General features: G+C 42.2%; 1 protein-coding gene across 9 annotated transcripts in view; it reads left to right on the top strand.

Moving 5' to 3' along the window:
- Window positions 1–5,326: 5,326 nt before the first annotated feature.
- ptprz1a (protein tyrosine phosphatase receptor type Z1a) overlaps window positions 5,327–18,262 on the top strand; it is a 75,642-nt gene continuing 62,706 nt past the window's right edge. For 3 of the 9 annotated variants that reach the window (XM_014124572.2, XM_014124571.2, XM_014124570.2), the window contains exon 1: window positions 5,327–5,625. In XM_014124572.2, the coding sequence (XP_013980047.1) occupies window positions 5,565–5,625 (61 nt within the window). In that variant the 5' untranslated portion in view covers window positions 5,327–5,564. The remainder of the gene's footprint in view (window positions 5,626–18,262) is intronic. The other 6 variants (XM_045688111.1, XM_014124573.2, XM_045688113.1 and 3 more) reach the window with 4 other exon arrangements.

Here is an 18,262-nt window from a genome sequence, read left to right as displayed (position 1 = left end):
TATATACCATATATATGTATATATACTGTATATACTTCTATATTTCTTATAATTTTGTTCAGTGCAAGGGGAAATTAATGGAAGAATAATTAGAGATAATCAGTTATCCACTTCTGAGGGTGGCGTGACCTTTTTTGAAGAATCATCCCTCAAAGTGGTCATTCCTGTGTTTCAAATTCCCCTTTCTCTTTTCCCTTTTGGTCAAAGGGCATTTGATTGGCTGCAGTTGAAGCTCCCTGCGAGCAGATTGGACACGGAATAACTGACTGTTTATATCACACAGTGTTGTGTCAGTTTTCTGGAAACTTGCCTCAATGGGAATGTCTTTTGAAACCTAAGAGACTTTAGTCGCGCTGTTCTTTAGTCGTAGTGTTATTAGTTTACATTTGTGTTGCTGTTTTTGTCCATTAAAGTTCTGTATTTTGACATGTTATAGGTTTTGTGTGGACCCCAGGAAGAATAGCTGCTGCTTCTTCAACAGCTAATGGAGATCCGAATAAAAATCGAATCACTGTGGATAGGCCTTTTCTGGCAACTTCAGAGCTTCTACATTTTCCCTTCGTTTGTGGGACAGTTGAATCTGGGGCAGGACTCTGGAACTGGTCTGTCCCCAAAATCATCCCCCCATTCCTTTCATCCCCTGTCCTCTTGACCTTCCCTTTGAAGACAGACACTTATTTCCTACTACTTGAGCTTGTCTGACCAAAATGTTTACGAATAGAAACTAAATACTCATTGGACTTTGCAAAATTCTCATCGATTTCTGTCCTTGTTTTTTAGCAGTTATATGATGGCTTCTCCATCGCTTGACTCATGAAAATCCAATTATACAGCATGAGCATTAGACAATTCAATTTTGCCAATAATGGAGGCTCATCGGATGTCCTGAAACACCTTGGGAAATTGTTGCTGTTGATATGCCTGTTGGATTTTCCTATGTAACATTATCCATGGGTGGAACTTAGGAGTCTGAACAGGATGTTTGTTAGCAGTATTGACCAGTAAACTGAACAAAAATGTTTTTCTTTTGATAATTTCTCTATTATTTCTCATTGCAATGGTTTTTCTTAGTGCTCTCCTAACAATAGGCCTACCATTCATCTCCGAACCGTCCTCTCCAACACTACTGCAGACAGGGCTATTTCCACAGGCCCTAATGAGTTTGTGTTGTCCACTTCACTTCCCATATTGATCAGTTGAGATGGTCACTCGATGGTTGCTCTCTGCTGATCTGGCCAGGCCCAAGATCGATGATACCTAGTTTGGGGTAAAGCTTTTGGAAGTTGTTTTCTTACTTTTCTGAACTGCATGATTTTTCCTGGGAATGCATTATCTTCTGGTTCTGTCTAAGATGGCATTAAAGGAAAAATTATAGATCCATTGGCATCGAAAAATGAACATTTGCCCTGTGATGTACGGATATTGAGATAGAAGGAATATAAGTTTCCAAATGTTTTCTTAATTGGTCTCTCACAGGGGTCATTTGAGGACAGAGATTCATGTGCTAGGTTCTCCTGTGGGGACAGCCAAATAACTTTTATAGGTTTTAGATTGCACTTTTTTTCTAAGAGTGTAGTAGTACTTGTGATAAGCGCCAAAGCATTTATAACCCCCCCCCAAACCCACACTGCCTGCTCTCGAGTGTAAAAGTAATTTTATTAGGCCCCCTGGAAACCAACAATCTAACAAGTGAGGAGCAGCCTCTGCATTAATTAAAGATAATCCTGGCTAAATTATGCAAATGTATTCACAGGGGTAAAAGGGGGGAACATGGAAGCATGATATTGAAGTAGAGAATCTTGTTGCCTGTGGTTGAAACTGAAGAAAACCCAAAGGCTTGGGGTTGCCCTTTAAAGTATAGCTCTCTTTGTTTCGTCTCAGGCCTGGGGAAATACTACACCAAACTCAGTAAAGTACATTCACTTTATGATCTTATTGTGGTATTTCCGCCCAACTGATCATTGCCATAAAACCATCAATAAAATCCATTTGATTGAGTGATGGTAATGATCTGTTTGGGGGAAGATCTTGATTTGTATGGTCATTCAAATTGTTTAAACAAATGGTGTATGTGTATCATCGGTCCAGACTTAGAGTACCTGTCTGTCAAGTCTTATCTGGTGCTTTCCAAAATGTTCTGCCTGTATGTATAGTTTCAAACCCCTTAGGCCTAATCTATTAAAACATGTGTGAACCGGCTCTGTGAGCTAGTAGACTCAGAGTTTAGTGTCACATGAATTGTGATGGACCACCCCTCCCTTCCCCTCAATATTGAGGGAGTGTTAGCCATTTTGTTGAAACCCGCAAGCTTGAAGATATGTAACGCCGCCCCCCCCCCGACTGATGCTCCTTGATCCCCCCCACCATCCACCACCCCACACCTCAACACCCACATGCACTTGTCCCACATTCCCTGACTGAATTGTGATTTCAGGGTCACTGGTGATGTGCTAGTCTCCATTTCACCAGAGTTTAACCCACCCCTCTAAGTCAAGAGGTCATTGGCACTTCACAAAAGGTAGTCCTCCCCCAGCATCTCTGTTACTTAGCCTATGGTTTGTATTGGCTCCATGCTGCTCTTTGCTTTTCTTTTCTTACCAGCCATATAGCTAGCTTCTCAGAATAAATCTACACTTGTGAACCTAACGTTTCCTAATACATTGCCGTTTCATGTTGAGAAGTGGAGTTTGGTCAACCCATAGTCAACCATTCCACTTCAGTCTGGTGCCATGACAAGTAGCCATAGCCTCGGGAAGTAGGGGTGCTAAGGGTGTCGGAGATTTGAACGTGGCATCAGATTGTAACTATGGTAGTTCAGGGTTGCCAGCTCAGACCCCATTTCCAGGGGTTTTATTTTTATTTAGCGTATAAACTTCTCCTGTGTTTGCCCCCCATTTATTGATAAATCCCCCATCATAGAATATTTCCTGAATCATATCCCCCATGATACCTTCCCCCATTTCCACCACCCATGGACTTGAAAACCCTCGACAAATTAAATTAACCCCCCCACAAAGCCCCTTAAAATGGTTTCATCACTGTTTAGCTTCCACTCTACAGCTAGGCTAGGCAGTAGGCTTGTATTTGGGGTGATGATCTGTGAGATAACATTTTATTTACTTTGTGATTTGTCAAAAACGGTAAACAACTTGTCAAGTCATGTGTTCCGGTTCTTGTATACACTGTAAAAAATACATTGAAGATTTGTAATATGCTGAAAAGTGGACAAACTAAGTTTATATTTTTCAGGCAATGGGTGCAGCCATTGACTTATTTGTGTTTTCTAGTGAATGGCATTCTGAAATTAGGGAGTTTTCGCTTGTCAAACATGAACAAACATGGCTGCCATCTTAAAGAATTTAGCTCATGTTAGCTTACCTGACACATCTCTTTTCTAAACAATATTACATTTCTCCCTTGTGCTCACCAGAGATGAGATACATTGGGAACAAGTCTAGCTGTTAGGTCGCTAACTTATGTTTTTTTTTTTTGTCAGGGCAACCTGTTATTTAGACTGGTTTATGGAATGAGTTTGGCTGTATTCCATGTGATGTTTGGATGATGACGTTTGCATTTATCTTTTACAATAAAAGGTAAAATTGAGGAATAAAGTTGTGAAGACCTTTATTTCCTAGTAGTACAAAACATTGTTAAGAATGATGCTTTTCAGACAACAATGCTGTTTAGACGCGTTTGTTGCATCATACGTTCTGTTGTTACTGTTCCAATCACATATTTGCGATGGTACGCTGCAGGGACCCCTCAACAATGATCACAAATATGTGATTGTACGCTTCAAAGGGTTAAAAAATATATATGAATAATATTATTAATTCACAAAAGATGCCGAATAGCTGCTTTGGCAAAAAATATAGTTGTACAATTAAGAACAGAATCTTGCAGGATTCAATAGTTGGTATTGTAAGAGTTGTTGCCCTGTCCCTTTCTCTGTGATCATCATTCTAATGGAATCCAGAAAGAACAAAACCCTGTCCTCAAACATTTATATCAAAAGGTGCAAAGTTATGGGCTAAGATACAAAACATCCACATCAAATTAAATGTTTCTTGATCAAATAACATGGAAAACAATCACTTTTTCAGCAGAATTAATTGACCATCCTTATAAACCACTTAATGTAAATGTACATTACAGTATTGTACATAGGCTGGTCATCTAGGTTTGTACCTGTAGACTTTCCATCACCATGAAGAAAAATAATGCACAATACAGTAATTGATTGAGTACATTGAGACATCAAGTGGTTTGTGAAGATGTGATGTGATGATGTGGTTCTGTTGGTAGAGCATGGTGCTTGCAGCACTAGTGTTGTGGGTTTGATTCCCATGGGGCGCTACAGAGGGTAATGCGTACGGCCTAGTACATCACTGGGGCCAAGCTTCCTGCCATCCAGGACCTATATAATAGGCGGTGTCAGAGCAAAGCCCATAAAATTGTCAGAGACTCCAGTCACCCAAGTCATAGACTGTTTTCTCTGCTACCGCACACCAAGCGGTACCGGAGTGCCAAGTCTAGGACCTAAAGGCTCCTTAACAGCTTCTACCCCCAAGCCATAAGACTGCTGAACGATTCATCAAATGGCCACCGGACTATTTACGTTGACCCCCCCCCCATTTGTTTTGTACACTGCTGCTACTCCTGTTTATTATCTATGCATAGTCACTTCACCACTTCACCACCACATGTACAAATTACCTCAACTTACCTGTACCCTGCACACTGACCTGGTACCCCCTGTATATAGTCTCGTTATTGTTATGTTATTGTGTTAGGTAACTATTTTCTTAACTCTTCTTGAACTGCACTGTTGGTTAAGGGCTTGTAAGTAAGCATTTCACGGTAAGGTCTACACATGTTGTACTCCGGGCATGTGACAAATACAGTTTTGATTTGTACAGATAATCAACAACCTCAAGTTACAAATACTGGTAAACACTCAAATACAAGAAAGTGGTGCACTGGGCCTTTACTAGTCCTGTATTAGCAGACTGATACAGACTTCTGTATGGGATATAGATATATCCCTTGGCAATACATTTTTTTCCCAGCTTTGTCGCTTGCAGACCCCCCCCCATCACCAAACTACTTCCCGCTGCTATGCAAATAGCCTAATGGTTTGTGTTAAAAATAATAATAAAACATATTCATAATAAAGTTACAAAACGACTGTTGCAACTGAGTTACATGGAATTATCACTATTTGTAATGAATTAATGAAATCAATAAATCAATGAATGCAGGCTATTTCCTTTAAAAAAAAAAAATCATATAAACTCCGTTAAATAGAGCTCGTGCATTATGGTCTGTGGGAGGCGCACGCTTCTCATACACGTTCCCTCCTCTCGCTCACCGTTCATCTCCGAGTAGCATACGAACAGCCTCACCGGAGATACCGAAAAGAAAGGAGTGAGGACAAACGGGGACCTGACAACACAACAACTCCCAGCATGAAACAAATGTGAAACCGTCACGGGACTATCCTTCCCAAGAAGCATACGTTCGATTTTTATTGTCTTCATCGAGATTTGTGAGGTTGGTGAAATATGGAAACGGCTGTTTCAAGAGGCTTATTGCTCGCTCAGCTCTTGATCGTCTGTCAATTAGGTAAGAACTTGAATTGAATTTAGTTTTTCTCATTATTAATTATTATTATATTATATCATTATAATTTTTTTTAAAGATTTTTGGTTGTTTTTTTCACTTGATGGTTACTGTTGATTCTGTGAAGGTAGCCTACCTGTTTCTCTCCGAGAATGCAATGCGCGTGAAGTTCAGGTTCAAATGAACTCGGTTCGCTTCACTAGCCTACTTTGTACACCATCATTTTATGTTTCATGGATTATTTTGCTGATTTGATTTATAAACCTGAAGATAATAATCGTCTTTCGGTCTATTTCAATTATCTCGAATGATTATGCACAAGCGTTGTGCGTCTTTGGAGAAGTAGGCTCTATGTTATTTAACATCATGTTGAAGTGGCAACATAATGCGGTTATAAATGTAATGTAAGACTTGTCATAAATGATGCATTACACCTTTATAATGTCTTATTATCATCTCATATCTCATAATGACTAAATTCGAAAATACACAACGTATTGTAAGCCTTATTAAAAGACAGTCGTGTGCTTATAGATAATGGGTGTTAGTGATATTTGTTGTGCAACCGTAGGACACAGACTATTGTGAGAAGAGCACAGAGGAACATCTAAAGACTATCACTTTGGGGTAGCTACGCAAAGAAAGTTAAAACATTCAACATTGTTTCTATGTTGTGTATGAAGGGGCCAAGTGTAAAGAATCCCATCAGAATGTGCATTCCCATTAATCGGGTGTCTCGTATTTATTTGGTCCGTAAATATAACGTTAGTGGAGCATGAAAAGGGTGGTTTCGCCACGGCTGTCGAACTATGTTATTAGTAAGTAAAACGCTATTATTTTTGGAAAGGGGGGCTAGTAGTGATTGGTCGATAGGTGCTACTGAAATGAATGGTATGGCAGTCTCAAGCTGCCTGAAAACCAGTGCTACTGCTACTCCAGCAAAGCCATGCAGAGACATTAACCACCAGCGTTTTAGGGCTAATGTTTTAGGTTACATTCCACAACTGTATTTCTCTCCTGACATTCATTCACCTAAGGCTATCCTGAAAAGTTCAAACAGATAGCCTTTGGTTACACTTTATTTGAAGCCTATGGTACTGTAGGTAGCCTATAAATAATGTGCTATTGATGTGTTATAAGTACGTTTAATTGCACAAATTTTGATACTTATCTTGTCATTTTGACCAAATTCAAATAGGTCTATAAATGGGGTTGCTGTTACAGCCACCATTGGTTACAGGACAATACAGGCAAATATTTGAATAAACTGATAATTTACATATCCCCTCAGAACTGAGTGAAAGGAGTGTTTTCTTAATTCGCACAGTTGGTCTTAGCCGTTCAGCATCAATATGGCACACACGTACAGTGCAAAAGTGTCAAGGAGGAGACTGATATGCTTGGTTTAATCTTTTGGGTGAGGCATTAGACAAAGACTTGAAAAAAGCTTGCTAAAGCTAGTTTGCTTAAGAGCTAAAAGCCTTTTGTGACAGGCCTTGTGAACTGGGATATCAAATGTGTTGGTACATGCTGAATGCTTTACCACATGCACCCCACCGCCACCACTCCCCTCCTCTTCTCCCTTCTTTTTGCCCCTTTCAGCAGAGTGCTTTAAATGACGCTTTGATGAAACGTGGAGCACAAAGGAAACGGTCGTTTGTTGGGAAGGCAGCATAGGGATTGATGGCAGAAAAAAGACACAAAGTGAATGAATGCAACGCAGACTCTGCACCATCTGTCTTCCCAATGTGGTGGGATATAGATGGGGCATTTACACTGGGGCATCATCCACAGTGCCCCGCTCTCTCTCGGATGAGGAAGTCTCTGTGCCTGTTGTTTTGGAGCAGGGTGGTCGTGACTCGTGACATATGGCAGTCATAGTTTGTCACTCAGTCATTCAGGTGGATGGTTGGTTGGTGGGCTTCCAGATTCCATACCCCTGTGCTCATGCCTCTAGGAAGTCCACCGTAGAGGGGTGTGTCACAAGCTGTTGGTCCAATGCTTAATCCAGTTTCAGATTTGGCTTACTGGTATGAGGACAGTGTGCCAGTTCATAACTTCATGTTGCCCATGCAGCTGTTATCACACTGAGGAATACAATAAACTACACTTGCAGAGTACACAGCTCAATAGTTTAGTTGCATAGAGTGTATTTGTCTACTTTAGTCTGAGTATGGCTGTTGTTAACTGTGCAAAATCACACTTATTACCAACAGTAATTGAAACTCAGCTTCTCAGCTCCTTTGATGCGAAGACGAAAAGCTTTTTCTCCATGCCACCTCTCCCTTGTTCTTTCTGCCCCCTCTCTACACGTTCTTCTCATTTCCTCTCCTACCTTCTCCCATTCTTCTTTCTCCTTCTCTCCCTCTTTCTCAGAGGAAGCTGCGGGACACCTTACCCAGAGCAGCTTGGCACACTGGTCCTCTTAGCCATCCAAGCAGGGTTGCTGGTAAAAAGCAGAGCAGATTTACAATCGGCGGCAGGAGGGGTATTTGATGACCAGATTAGTCGGTATTAGGCTCAACGGCATTCACTCAAGTTTGCACAGGGGCCACACTGAATCCTCTGAGTCGCCCCTCTCTCTCTCCCCGGCCATGGCTGAATAGGACTATGGTTACGTGGTGGTACAGACCAGCCAAGCCTCCATAGCGGAGCCCAGGACACTGGTTCTCCTCCATATCCTCCGTCTTCCCAAGGCCTCCCCCGTGAATTATGCTGTCAGAAGAGAGATTTGTTTTGTGTGGGTGGGGGAGAAGCTGGCAGAGGGCGACGGTGTTCGATGGTGTTCAGCGGTGCGCAGCGACACAGCAAGGGGGGACCATTGTAAGCGTGACGCTAGATCGAGCACCAATTTGTCCCAGCGGCAGTGGTGGCGCTGGAGCAGGAGGCTCTCACGCTGCGAGACTGGAGGGGATGTGTGAGAGCGCAGCGTGTTGCGACCGTCACAGGAGTGTCATGGCAATGCTCCGACGCTCTGGCTCCCAGGCTCCCCCTTCTTGACACCTCAGCGGTGCCCCCAAGCTAGGAGAGCGATGGAGTTGAGGCTTCAACCACACTCGTAATGTCATTAGTTTTGTTCCAGACCTTTTCCCCTTTTCATGCTCACTCTTCACTGTCTTTATTTCACACTTTCACATGCATTCTTCTCTTCTCCTTTTTGTCCCATATATTTGTTAAACTTTTTCTCTCCCTCATCATCGTCAATCTGTAATTTTCTCTCTTCTTTTCTAATTTCTCCTCCTCATCATTTTTTCCTTCCTGTCTAATTCTCCTCTCACTCCCCCAATCTCACCCCCTGTTCGTCCTCTTCTTGTCTCCCTCCCACCATCTCTACCCGCTACCTATTCTCCTTCTCCTCGTTTGTCTCACAGACAACCAGGTTCTGCTGGTGTCTTCATGGCGTTCTGCCAGCCGGGTCCTCGATGCCCACCACTGGCTACTTAATGGATGACAGGGCAGATCCGGGTGGCCCGTCTTGCAACTGAAAGAGAGCTTCTCACACCGGGGCCATTGGGGAGAACAAGAGGAGCCCCATAGAGTGGCTGGTAGAGAGCCATTGATTTCTCCCCCTCTTCTTCTCTTCAGCTGCCTGTTAGTGTGTGGTCTCTTAACTGTCCTGTATATCGATGGCTGTTGTCCTGACACTGAATGCAAATCCCCAAGTGACTAAGATAAAGGCCAGCTAGCTTGTGTGAACAACCCTGTTGGTCAAGGTGCATTTTGCTCGGGGGGATTGGGGGTGTATCCCCCCTTTTCTTTTTTAATCTTTCTTTTAGTTCTAATTTTCAATGGGACACAAGTAATGGAATTTGTAAATGTGTTGGGACATGACTGCACATACCACTCCCCAAAAGGCCCATGCTCTTTTCATGTATATTAAATATCAGTAAAGTACAAATTAAATGTAATTGCTTACAGGAGTAACATTTTGCAACAAAATTGAACTTGACATAGAATGCAGTCTAGGCACTGACAGAACTATTAAAAATGTGTGTAGCATGACATGCCTGTGTAGTTACGCAAATAACAATAACTGGGACTTTGAACAACTTAAGAATCTTTTGGCAGTGCTAAGCCTAAGGCTGTACAGGCAAATATTTTACTCAAGCCAAGCTTCAAGTTGGTCAAAGTTTTTGACTGTATTTCTTTATAGGCCGTGGCTGCAAATACAGAGTTTCATCTCCACCCGCCCATTTGGAAATCAAATCAAATTTATTTATAAAGCCCTTTTTACATCAGCAAATGTCACAAAGTACTTTTGCTATCACATCTGCTCCCGCTCCCCCTCTCTGACGCTCAAGGGCCAGGCTGAGGGCCATGCTGCCCTTCATTACGCACACCTGTCACCATCATTACGCGCAGATGCGCAATATTGGACTCACCTGGACTCCATTACTTTATTGATTACCCCTTCTATATCTGTCTGCTCCTAAGTTTGTTCCCTGTGTCAGCATTGATGTCGTTATTTTTCCCCTGTCCAGACACTGTTCCTGTTCTCTTTAATGTCCGTCGTTTATTAAATGTTCACTCCCTGTACTTGTTTCTCGTCTCCAGCGTCGATCCTCACAGAATGCTGACACCACTAAAGGAAGCATCAGGGAGTTTTTGTTTTTTGTTTTGGTTGGGTCCGGGTGCCGTCGCCGATGGAACCGGGGGTGCCTCAGCTAGCTCGTCGGGCTTCCATGCCTTAGCTGGCTCAAGAGGTCTTCTTGCCTCGGTTGGCTTGGCAGGCGCCCACCCCACGTCATGCTTCAGCCGGCCCATCAGGCTTTCACGCCTCAGCCGGATCGTCAGGGTCCCATGCCTCAGCCGGCTCGCCAGGATCCCACGCCTCAGCGGTTCTTTGGGCTTCTATGACTCAGCCAGCATATCCAGCGCCCATGCCTCGGCCAGCCCGTTAGGCTCGCCCAGGTGGGATGCCAGGTAGCGCCCCTAGAAGGGGGGGGGGGTTACTGTCACGCCTGCTACCGCATCCCCTCTCTGGCACTCGAGGGTGCCAGGCTGCCTTTCATTACGCACACCTGTGACCATCATTATACGCAGCTGCGCAATATTGGACTCACCTGGACTCCATTACTTTGTTGATTACCCCCTCTACAGTGGCAAGAAAAAGTATGTGGACCCTTTGGAATTACCTGGACTTCTGCATAAATTGGTCATCAAATTTGATCTGATCTTCATCAAAATGGGGCGGCAGGTAGCCTAGTGGTTAGAGCATTGGACTAGTAACCAAAAGGTTGCAAGATCGAATCCCCGAGCTGACAAGGTAAAAATCTGTCGTTCTGCCCCTGAACAAGGCAGTTAACCCACTGTTCCTGGGCCGTCATTGAAAATAAGAATTTGTTCTTAACTGACTTGCCTGGTTAAAATAAATAAAAAAGTCACAACAATAGGCAAACACAGTCTTCTTAAGCTAATACCACACAAGAAAATTATACGTTTTCATGTAGAGGTCGACTGATTAATCGGCATGACCGATTAATTAGGGCCGATTTCAAGTTTTCATAACAATCGGTAATCGGCATTTTTGGACGCTAATTATGGCCGATTACATTGCAATCCATGAGGAGACTGCGTGGCAGGCTGACTACCTGTTACGTGAGTGCAGCAAGGAGCCAAGGTAAGTTGCTAGCTAGCATTAAACTTATCTTATAAAAAAACTATCTTAACATAATCACTAGTTAACTACATATGGTTGATGATATTACTAGTTTAGCTAGCTTGTCCTGCGTTGCATGTAATCAATGCGGTGCCTGTTAATTTATCATCGAATCACAGCCTACTTTGCCAAACGGGTGATGATTTAACAAAAGCGCATTCGCGAAAAAAGCACCATCGTTGCACCAATGTACCTAACCATAAACATCAATGCCTTCCTTAAAATCAATACACAAGTATATTTTTTTAAACCTGCATATTTAGTTCAAAGAAATTCATGTTAGCAGGCAATATTAACTAGGGAAATTGTGTCACTTCTCTTGCGTTCCGTGCAAGCAGAGTCAGGGTATATGCAGCAGTTTGGGCCGCCTGGCTCGTTGCGAACTGTGTGACGACCATTTCTTCCTAACAAAAACCATAATTCATTTGCTAGAATTTTACATAATTATGACATAACATTGAAGGTTGTGCAATGTAACAGCAATATTTAGACTTAGGGTTGCCACCCGTTCAATAAAATACGGAACGGTTCCGTATTTCACTGAAAGAATAAACATTTTGTTATCGAAATGATAGTTTACGGACTTGACCATATTAATGACCGAAGGCTCGTATTTCTGTGTGTTTATTATATTATAATTAAGTCTATGATTTTATATTTGATAGAGCAGTCTGACTGAGCGGTGGTAGACAGCAGCAGGCTCGTAAGCATTCATTCAAACAGTACTTTCCTGCGTTTGCCAGAAGCTCTTCGCAATGCTTAAAGCACAGCGCTGTCTATGACTTCAAGCCTATCGACTCCCGAGATTAGGCTGGCAATACTATAGTGCCTATAAGAACATCCAATAGTCAAAGTCATATGAAATACAAATGGTATAGAGAGAAATAGTCTTATAATTCCTATAATAACTACAACCTAAAACTTCTTAACTGGGAATATTGAAGACTCATGTTTAAAGGAACCACCAGCTTTCATAGGTGCTCATGTTCTGAGCAAGGAACTTAAACGTTAGCTTTTTTACATGGCACATATTGCACTTTTTTGTTGTTCCATTATTTAAACCAAATTGAACATGTTTCATTATTTGTTTGAGACTAAATTGATTTTATTTATGTATTATATTAAGTTAAAATAAAAGTGTTAATTCAGTGTTGTTGTAATTGTCATTATTACAAATACAGTTGAAGTCAGAGGTTTACATAAACTTAGATTGGAATCATTAAAACTCATTTTTCAACCACTCCACAAATTTCTTGTTAACAAACTATAGTTTTGGCAAGTTGGTTAGGACATCTACTTTGTGCATAACACAAGTAATGTTTCGAACAATTGTTTACAGACAGATTATTTCACTTACAATTCACTGTATCACAATTCCAGTGGGTCAGAAGTTTACATAAACTAAGTTGACTGTGCCGTTAAACAGCTTGGAAAATTCCAGAAAATGATGACATGGCTTTAGAAGCCTCTGATAGGCTAATTGACAACATTTGAGTCAATTGGACGTGTACCTGTGGATGTATTTCAAGGCCTACCTTCAAACTCAGTGCCTCTTTGCTTGAAATCATGGGAAAATCAAAAGAAATCAGCGAAGAAAAAAAATTGTAGACCTCCACAAGTCTGGTTCATCCTTGGGAGCAATTTCCAAACGCCTTAAGATACCACGTTCATCTGTACAAACAATAGTGTGCAAGTATAAACACCTTGGGACCACGCAGCCATCATACCGCTTAGGAAGGAGATGCATTCTGTCTCCAAGAGAGGAAAGTACTTTGGTGCGAAAAGTGCAAATCAATCCCAGAACAGCAGCAAAGGACCTTGTGAAGATGCTGGAGGAAACAGGTACAAAAGTATCTATATCCACAGTAAAATTAGTCCTACGTCGACATAACCTGAAAGGCCACTCACCAAGGAAGAAGCCACTGCTCCAAAACCGCCATAAAAAAGCCAGACTACGGTTTGCAACTGCACATGGGAACAAAGATTGTACTTTTTGATTACCCCTTCTATATCTGTCTGCTCCTCAGTTTGTTCCCTGTGTCAGCATTGATGTCGTTATTTTTCCCCTGTCCAGACGCTGTTCCTGTTCTGTTTCATGTCCGTTGTTTATTAAATGTCCACTCCCTGTACTTGCTTCTCGTCTCCAGCGTCAGTCCTCACATTTACAGAAACACAGCCTAAAACCCCAAACAGCAAGCAATGCAGATGTAGAATCACAGTGGCTAGGAAAACTCCCTAGAAAGGCAGGAACCTAAGAAGAAACCTAGAGAGGAACCAGGCTCTGAGGGGTGGCCAGTCGTCTTCTGGCTGTGCCGAATGGAGATTATAAGAGTACATGGCCATTATGGCCAGATTGTTCTTCAAGATGTTCAAACGTTCGTAGATGACCAGCAGGGTCAAATAATAATCACAGTGGTTGTAGAGTGTGCAACAGGTCAGCACCTCAGGAGTAATTGTCAGTTGGCTTTTCATAGCCAAGCATTCAGAGGTCAAGGTAACATGTGCGGTAGAGATAGAGCGAGGGAGGGAGGGAGTTCGAAAACAGCAGGTCCTGGACAAGGTAGCACATCTTGTGAATAGGTCAGGGTTCCATAGCCACATGCAGAACAGTTGAAAAACTGGAGCAGCAGCATGAAAAGGGAGCATCTCTGGTGAACAGGTCAGGGTTCCATAGCCACAGGCAAAACCGCAGAAACTGGATCACCAGCACGACCAGGTGGACTGGGGACAGCCAGAAGTCATCAGGCCAGGTAGTCCTGAGACATAGTCCTAGAGAGAGAGAAAGAATTAAAGGGAGCATACTTAAATTCACCCAGGACACCAGATAAGACAGCAGATAGGACAGACTGACCCTAGCCCCCTGGCACATAGACTATTGCAGCATAGATACTGTAGGCTGAGACAAGGGGGGTCGGGAGACACTGTTGCCCAGGCCGACGATACCCCCGGACAGGGGGGCAGGATATAACCCTACCCACTTTGCCAAAGCACAGCCCCCACACCACTAGAGGGATATCAACAGCCCCCAACGTACTACCTTGAGACAGGGCTGAGTAAAGGCCATGAAGATCTCCACCAACCACACAAACCCAAGGGGGCGAATGACCAGACAGGAAGATCACGTCAGTGACTCAACCCACTCAAGTCGACTATAGCGAAAAAGCCTGGCATGATGTGACGCACTTCTCCTAGGGATGGCATGGAAGAGCACTAGTAAGTCGTAATAGGGTCAGAGGCAGAGAATCCCAGTGGAGAGAAGGGAGCCGGCCAAGCAGAGACAGCAAAGGCGGTTTGTCACTCCAGTGCCTTGCCGTTCACCGTTGCATCCCTGGGCCAGACTACACTCAATCATAGGACCTACTGAAGAGATGAGTCTTCAATAAAGACTTAAAGGTTGAGACCGAGTTTGCGTCTCGAACATGTATAGGCAGACCATACCATAAAAATGGAGCTCTATAGGAGAAAGCTCTACCTTCAGCTGTTTGCTTAGAAATTCTAGAGACAATAAGGAAGCCTGCGTCTTGTGACCGTAGCATACTTGTAGGTATGTACGGCAGGACCAAATCGGAGAGATAGGTAGGAGCAAGTCAATGTAATGATTTGTAGGTTAGCAGCAAAACATTGAAATCATCCCTAGCCTTAACAGGAAGCCAGTGTAGAGAGGCTAGCACTGAAGTAACATGATACATTTTTGGGGTTCTAGTCAAACTTATAGCAGCCGTATTTAGCTCTGAATGAAGTTGATTTAGTGCTTCATCCTGGTAGCCGGAAAGTAGAGCATTGCAGTAGTCTAATCTAGAAGTGAGGATGGATTAGCTTTTCTGCATAATTTTTGGACAAAACGTTTCAGATTTTTGTAATGTTAAACTGCCCTTGAAATATACTTTATACTGTATGTTCGTCAAAAGAGAGATCAGGGTCCAGAGTAACGCCGAGGTCCTTCACAGTTTTATTTGAGACAACTGTACAACCATCAAGATTAATTTTCAGATCAAACAGCAGATATCTTTGTTTCTTGGGACCTAGAACTAGCATCTCGGGTTTTGTCTGAGTTTAAAACTAAAACATTTCCTGCCATCCACTTCCTTATGTCTGAAACACATGCTTCCAGGGTAGGCAGTTTTGGGGCTTCACCATGTTTCATCGAAATGTACAGCTGTGTGTTGTCCGCATAGCAGTGAAAGTTGACATTGCGTTTCCGAATGACATCACCAAGAGATAGATTATATAGTGAAAACAATAGTGGTCCTAAAACGGAACCTTGAGGAACACCGAAACTTACAATGGATTTGTCAGAGGACAAACAGCTTTTTCCAACATTTTTGAGAGGAATGGGAGATTCAATATAGGTTCATATTTTTTATAAAAATGTCTTGGTCAAGGTTTGGCTTTTTCAGGAGAGGCTTTATTACTGCCATTTTTTGTGAGTTTGGTACATGTGAAGAGAGATACAGGATTAAAAAACTTGAGTGTCTCCATTGATCCTAGGTCCTGGCAGTTCTGTCCAGACTCAGGACAACTGAAATACGCAGATTCAAAGAGGAGTCTGTAATTTGCTTTCTAATGATCATGGTCTTTTCGTCGAAGATGTTCATGAACTCATCACTGCTGAAGTGAAGACCATCCTCTCTTGGGTAATGCTGCTTTTTAGTTAGCTTTGTGGCAGTATCACATTTTGGATTGTTTTTATTCACCTCAATTAGGTTGGAAAAGTAGGCTGATCGAGCAGCAGTGAGGGCTCTTCAATATTGCACGGTACTGTCTTTCCAAGCTAGTCGGTAGAGTTCCAGTTTGGCGAAGCTCCATTTTTGTTCCAATTTTCTGGAAGTTTGCTTCAGGGCTCGGGTATTTTCTGTATACCTGGGAGCTACACCGAACAAAAATATACACGGAACATATTAACATTTTGTTCCATACGCACAAAAAGCTTATTTCTCTCACATGTTGTGCACTCATTTGTTTACATCCCTGTTAGTGAGCATTTCTCCTTTGCCAAGCTAATCCATCCACCTGACAGGTATGGCATATCAAGAAGCTGATTAAACAGCATAATCATTACACAGATGCACCTTGAGCTGGGGACAATAAAAGTCCACTTTTTCGATGTGAATATTGAAGTCACCAAAAATGTGAATATTATCTCCCATGACTACAAGGTCTAATTGGAATTCAAGGAACTCAGTGAGGAACACTGTATATGGCCCAGGAGGCCTGTAAACAGTAGCTATAAAAAGTGATTGAGTAGGCTGTATAGATTTAATGACAAGACGCTCAAAATACGAAAACGCAGTCATCTGCTGTGTCTCTGCGCACCGCTGAATACCGTCGTCCTCATCGTAAATGCTAGAAACACCTCTGTCTTTGCGGGATGCTCAGAGTATATGGTCACTAGTATAACCAGAAGGAGAGGCTTCATTTAACACAGTAAATTCATCAGGCTTCAGCCATGTTTCAGTCAGGCCAATCACATCAAGGATATGATCAGTGAGGGATCTAACATTAAGTAGTTATATTTTCAGATGTAAGATATTATCACAATCTCTTTCAATAATGACAGGATTGGAGGAGGTCTTTATTCCAGTGAGATTGCTAACGCAAACACCGCCATGTTTAGTTTTGCCCGACCTAGATCGAGGCACAGACATGGTCTCAATGGGGAAAGCTGAGCTGACTATAATGACTATGCTAGTGGCAGACCCCACTAAGCCGGCAGGCAGGCTAACAGCCTGCTGCCTCGCATGCACCATATCTCATTGTGAAGCTAGAGGAGTTAGAGCCTCTTTCTCAAAGCTACGGATCTGGATCTCTTTTATCACATTTTTACAAATTTTTTCTACGTACCGGATCTTAATTTAATCACCCTGTTGCAGGAGAACTTTCTTGCAATGCATGAAATGTAAATATTGTCGTGTTTTTGAAGTTTAAAAAGGCTTTTGAAGTTTGTAATTTCCACATTAAAATTTCAGACTTGATTTTCCCTTAAAATGTATTAACCCCTACAAAAATGTCCATTAATTATAATGCACATAATAATGCACATTTCCTGTTTCTGTAGGATTATTTTCCTGCTGTAGCATACTGGCTCAAATTAAGATCCTACATCTGTAGCTGCTGCTTACACGCCACCTCCCTTCATGTTTCTCTTTTTACTCATGATGATGTAGCCTATGTCTCTGCCTCATATTTCTGCCTCATATTTCCGAACAGCTGAAATAAAAACCCTGCAGCGAGTTGAACGAACATTCAAAGGCTATAACCTCTCTTTATTGTAATGGATATTGCAGTTGCACAAGCAGGACAAAGTCCCTACACATTATATTGGAGTAAAAAACAATCTGCGCTTTGTGTGATGATGTAGGCTAATCTTTGTAGTTGCTGCCATATCGTAGCCACTAGCCAGAGTTGCTGAAAAAGAACACTACTACTTTGACTGCTTGTCTGCCTCCTGTTTTGTGTACAACATGTACAGTTGAAGTCGGAAGTTTATATACGCTTAGGTTGGAGTCATTAAAACTTGTTTTTCAACCACTCCACAAATTTCTTGTTAACAAACTATAGTTTTGGCAAGTCGGTTAGGACATCTACTTTGTGCATGACACAAGTAATGTTTCCAACAATTGTTTACAGACAGATTATTTCACTTATAGTTCACTGTATCACAATTCCAGTGGGTCAGATATTTACATGCACTATTTACATACACCTTACATACACCTTTAAACAGCTTGGAAAATTCCAGAAAATGATATCATAGCTTTAGAAGCTTCTGATAGGCTAATTGACCAAATTTGAGTCAATTGGGGGTGTACCTGTGGATGTATTTCAAGGCCTACCTTTAAACTCAGTGCCTCTTTGCTTGACATCTTTGCTTGACATCATGGGAAAATCAAAAGAAATCATCCAAGACCTCAGAAAAAAATTGTCGACCTCCACAAGTCTGGTTCATCCTTGGGAGCAATTTCCAAACACCTGAAGGTACCA

Source organism: Salmo salar, chromosome ssa10 (genome assembly GCF_905237065.1).
Source record: "Salmo salar chromosome ssa10, Ssal_v3.1, whole genome shotgun sequence".
Classification (NCBI taxonomy): Eukaryota; Metazoa; Chordata; class Actinopteri; order Salmoniformes; family Salmonidae; genus Salmo; species Salmo salar.
Note: the sequence above shows the minus strand (reverse complement) of the source record. Positions and strands in the feature narration are given on the sequence as shown.